Below are 4,708 nucleotides of genomic sequence, written 5' to 3' on the forward strand. Positions count from 1 at the left end.
TTACTTTTACTTATGTACCATTTTCTATGCAGGACTTGTACTTGTGACAGAGTATTCTCACAGGGTGGTATTAGTACTTTTACTTAAGTACTTAAGTACTTACTTAAGTAAAGGATCTGAATACTTCTTCCACCAATGTAAATAATCAAAATGTTGGTGCTTTATGTTTTTAGATCTTTTCAGTTTTATTGCCCTGTTTATAGTAGTAGTATCATAGTTCTGTAACTTGTTACATTTCTAATAGGGTTTCTAATAGGGTAACTTGTAATCTGTAACCAATTAAATTGTGTTGTTAAACGTGGTCGCAGGTAACTTCAATTTATCAAGAATGTTTGCTTTTTTGGGGCTCTTCATTTACGGCGGAGGCATGCAAGAAAAACAGATTTCTTTACCAGTTCAAAGAACATAGGGCGAGTAATTGATCTTCAAACGGTCATTTGTGGAGTGACGTACTCCTTGAATATAAATTATCTAAACTGAGTGTCCGTGACAGTCAGAGAGGTTGGATGACTGGCAGCACTTCACCACAGCGGCCGCTCACTTTCAGCTCGGCCAGGTGGTCTGCCCTCGTGGGTCCAATGTTCAGGATGGCGACTGGCATTTTCCGTTCTCCCGCCGCCAGTAAAAACCTGTATCCTGAATAAACCTTGTGAATAACAGAGTGGAACAGAAATAAATACAAAAGTCCAGAAGAACTCGATTTTAAAATGATGTTATTATGATCAAAGTACGTCAAACATGTTTCTGAAAACCTACCTGTAACGATGACCCCGCCACCAGCACGGCGTCCGACTCTGCCAGCCTGTCGTGCACAAACTGTACAGTCGCTCTGTTCACAGTGTCTCCAAAAAACGTGACCTCAGGCTTCAGTATCCCTCCACAGTCCTCACAGGAGGGGACTCTGAAGTGGAGGACCTGCTCGTCCTCTATGAAGACATCGCCGTCTGGAGCCACAGCGCCCGCCTGCGCTCTCCAGTCCGGGTTCAGTTCTATGAATCTCTTCTGGAGCTCTTCCCTCGGAGAGACGGCACCACAGCCAAGACACATCACCCTGAGGACACGTTAAAATGAGGATGATGACTTCAAGAGACAGTTCACTGAAAAGACAAAACATATTTTCTCTCTTTTCCATAGCCAGGGTTCCCACACATTTTCATGGACAAAATATAAAAACATTTCCATGACTTTTCAGAGACCCAAAATATTTTTTTTGTCTTGCCCAATTTTTTTCTTGCCCTTATTGCTCAGTATTTTTCAAACATTTAAGATTCAATCTCTATTCAGATATACATGTAGTTCAGCATCACAGGTGTGTTTAAAGACCGTCATTAATTTGAAAATCCAACAGTAATTTTGTTTTTTTCTTTTTTGCAGTTTCTGAAAACAAATCTGTGCGGTCAGTACGCCAGGGAGAGCTGATGAGAAATGGGGATAGTACGAAATGGTTACCATCCACAATTCTTCTCAATGGAAAAGCCAAAAAAAAAGAAAAAAGAAAAAGCATACTAACTGAACTGACCTGCTGGTGGAAATGCCCCAATAGGGAGAATAAGGCGGATAATTCGTTATCCGAGGATTCACAAATTTGTGTGGCAAACGGTCATATTTTCATATTTTGCCATGAGACAGAAAGTTGTTTGTAATTCTACTGTACATGGTCCAATTGCCCCCAAACCTTACATTTTTGATAAGAGAACCCCTCTGAAGACATCTAAATGACTATAGCTAGTCCGTGCTCAGTGTGTCAGGTGTTTTCTCACCTGTGGGAGCAGCCGTGGAGCTCGGTCAGTCTTTTCTGTCCTGTCTTGGAATGAAGAGCATCCACGTTTTGTGTCACCAGCCAGTGCAGCTTTCCTCTCTCCTCCCACTGCTGCAGGGCCTCGTGTGCAGAGTTTGGCTGATGTGAGGAGAACTGCGGCCAGCCCACAAAGTTTCTGGCCCAGTAGCGCTGACGAGACTTTGCGCTGCGGACAAACTCTGCATGCTGCATGGGTCGTCTGTCAGTGCGAGCATACAGCCCGACACCCTCAGAGCGGTAATCAGGGATCCCTGACTCAGTGGAGAGACCTGCTCCACTGATGACAAACAGGCGCCGGGAGCGGGCCACAAACTCCTGCAGCAGCTCCAGAGAGTGGGCGTCTGTGGTGCTGCAGGCGGGGACAAAGTTCACCATGCCAGCTGGGACTGAGGATGCCCTCCTTACAGGCGCTGTGTGCAGTGTGAGGATCCGCCGTGGCAATCTCATCTACAGGAAGATAAACTAATGAGCATAAATAAACCCACACATTTTTACCCCAGTGGTTTCCAACAGGCCCATCCACTGGGTCCAGATTTCTGCTTAGTCATAGTTTCAAGGTCTGCATGACCAGAAGATTCAGTTTTATCTGACAACATGAAAATAACACATGGGCTTAAAACACAATTACACATATTGCAAGAATAAAGTACAACTAGTTAAAATCAGGAGTATCTCTAGCATTTAAGGACATTGGGGGCTAAGACAGAACCTTTGTAGGAAAAAAATATCTTTTGGGAACAACTTAATCATCTTTATGGAACATCTTCATTATCTTATACAAACAAGAAAACAATTTGTGCACACAAGATATTAAGGGTGGAAACCACCGGAGGCGTCATGAGACAATAATATTTTGATATTATCAAACGTCATGTTACAATATTATTGCGATTTTAAAGAAATATATTGTAATATATTGCAATTTATTACCTTTTTTCAACTGCAAATTAAGGACAAACCTGGTCAGTACCTGTTTTATCTGATAAGATATAAAGTTTTTAGTCTGTTCATCTTCCCTTATTACCGTTTGCAATATTAATAATTATTAAAAGGGATACACGATTATATCAGCATGTTGTCAATATTGGCAGGATGAAATATCCGCATGGGTCTGAAATGAACATTTCTGCCAATATGGTAATATTGTTAACGCTACTGTGAGGATTGTCTCGGGGAGAGCACCATCCAAGTTGGATGAACTTTGAATTTTTTTATCACAATTTGCTACATAAGAATAAATATGGTGTGTTTAACATGTAACCTAAGTGAAAACGGCTGTCTTGTTTTGCTCAGTGAATGTGTACATTGTTAAAGTATTGTATTTCATGTCTGCATCTGTCACCAGTGGGCCATCATGGCACTACAGGAGAGATTTAATGTTCTTTGCAATTAGGGGGGAAACAATATGTGCATATATTAGTATCTGCATATAGGATATAAATCTAATGCTGTGCAAATTTATATCATAAAAAAGCAATACTTTGTGCCTGTGTATAAATATAATATTGTCACACAAAATATTGTGATACTATGCTGTATCGATTTTTCCTGCAATTCAAGTTAGTCATTTGTCCCCACAACATTATAATGTGTGCATATAAAATAAATAAAACAAAACATAAAGCATCATCTTTTAGGGACTTTAGGGGCTCCATACAAACAGGAGCTACAGATTAATAGCTGTATTTACAAATCTTATTAGAGACAGACATTCACCGGAGCTTGGTCTCAACTGTAGTCACTATGACATGCATGCGTATTAAACAGAGCCCTTTCTTTATAAGATTTGTTTATTCTAGTGCACTAGTATTAAATTACACTAATTCAACAGAGAGTCGCCAGTTAGCAGCATAGATCAGGTCAGCAGGGTCACTCGTTAATCTGAAACAGCGCTGTTACCGTGTTTGCTAACTGTCAGATAGCTAACAGCTACACGACACACAGCTAACACCCACTTTAATTTCCCTACACTGCATTTATGCCTTTAAATATCAATATTAAAATATCTATGAAAAAGTACAGCTACAATCCTAGAGTGAACTTTCAAACCGGTAACTACCGTTAGCAGCTGGCTAACATGAACGTTGGTCACAAGCTAGTTAGTTAACGTAGTTTAGCGAGTACATTAAGCTACTGTACCTTATTTGTGAGATACAGCGGTGGTTACAGTTTAATGTTACCGTAATAACACGCACAACAAAGTGTCAGCAGCTGCAGAGTTTAGTTGAACAACGTGTGTTGATATAACATGGGAACCTTAAAGTGACAGAAACAGGAAACTCCAGCTTTTACGTAACACCAAACGCAGTCCCGCTGTATTCTGGGTGTTGTAGTCAAGGATTATATTATATTGTATTGTATTGTATTGTATTGTATTGTATTGTATTATATTATATTATTGGTTTTTTTAAATTAAAAATCGCCAAAAATAATTTTTAAAAAAACACTAAAAATAAAAAAAGATGAAGAAAAAAGTTGCCTTTTTTTAAACAAAAGAAAACGTGCCTTCCAAACCCACGGGCCAGCAGGTTTCTTTAAGAAATCGTCTATAAAATAAATTCAAACATTCAGCTATTTATCCCCATCCCCAAAAGTGCTTAAAAATTACGTGACATGCCTTATGGGCAGACATGAGGGAAGACACACTGACACATATTAAAGCTGTTAGATCTTCATCTACAGAAAATATATTCACAGTGATGTCACATTACTGTAATTTATTATGCAAAACAAATTTACATGATTTTTTCCAAAACTTTCAATGATTTTTTTTTTTACTAGTTCCATCATTTTTTTTCAGGTCTGCAAAATCTGATTGTGAAATTCCAGGACTTTTTCAGGTTTTGCATGACTGTGGGATTTTTGATATCAGTTTTATATCATTTTTTAAAAAATTAACATCACTGTATA

General features: G+C 39.1%; 1 protein-coding gene across 1 annotated transcript; it reads right to left on the reverse strand.

The window, feature by feature from the left end:
* Positions 1 to 162: 162 nt before the first annotated feature.
* Positions 163 to 4,036, reverse strand: sirt4 (sirtuin 4). Its single transcript, XM_042508144.1, has 4 exons — positions 3,938 to 4,036; positions 1,761 to 2,245; positions 757 to 1,051; positions 163 to 646 (listed from the first exon to the last, which is right to left on the reverse strand). Exons 2-4 carry the CDS (start codon positions 2,243 to 2,245, stop codon positions 494 to 496), a joined length of 933 nt encoding a protein of 310 aa, XP_042364078.1. The 5' UTR covers positions 3,938 to 4,036; the 3' UTR covers positions 163 to 493.
* Between the last annotated feature and the right edge of the window lie 672 nt (positions 4,037 to 4,708).

The sequence above is a fragment of the Plectropomus leopardus genome, chromosome 2 (assembly GCF_008729295.1).
Source record: "Plectropomus leopardus isolate mb chromosome 2, YSFRI_Pleo_2.0, whole genome shotgun sequence".
NCBI lineage: Eukaryota > Metazoa > Chordata > Actinopteri > Perciformes > Serranidae > Plectropomus > Plectropomus leopardus.

What these genes read in the sequence shown, in the direction of transcription:
- sirt4 (XM_042508144.1), bottom strand. Translation starts at nt 2,245, where the DNA reads ATGAGATTGCCACGGCGGATCCTCACACTGCACACAGCGCCTGTAAGG. An exon ending in CTCCACGGCTGCTCCCACAG is followed by an intron (nt 1,052 to 1,760) that starts GTGAGAAAACAC and finishes ACGTGTCCTCAG; the next exon opens with GGTGATGTGTCTTGGCTGTG. An exon ending in TGGCGGGGTCATCGTTACAG is followed by an intron (nt 647 to 756) that starts GTAGGTTTTCAG and finishes GTTATTCACAAG; the next exon opens with GTTTATTCAGGATACAGGTT.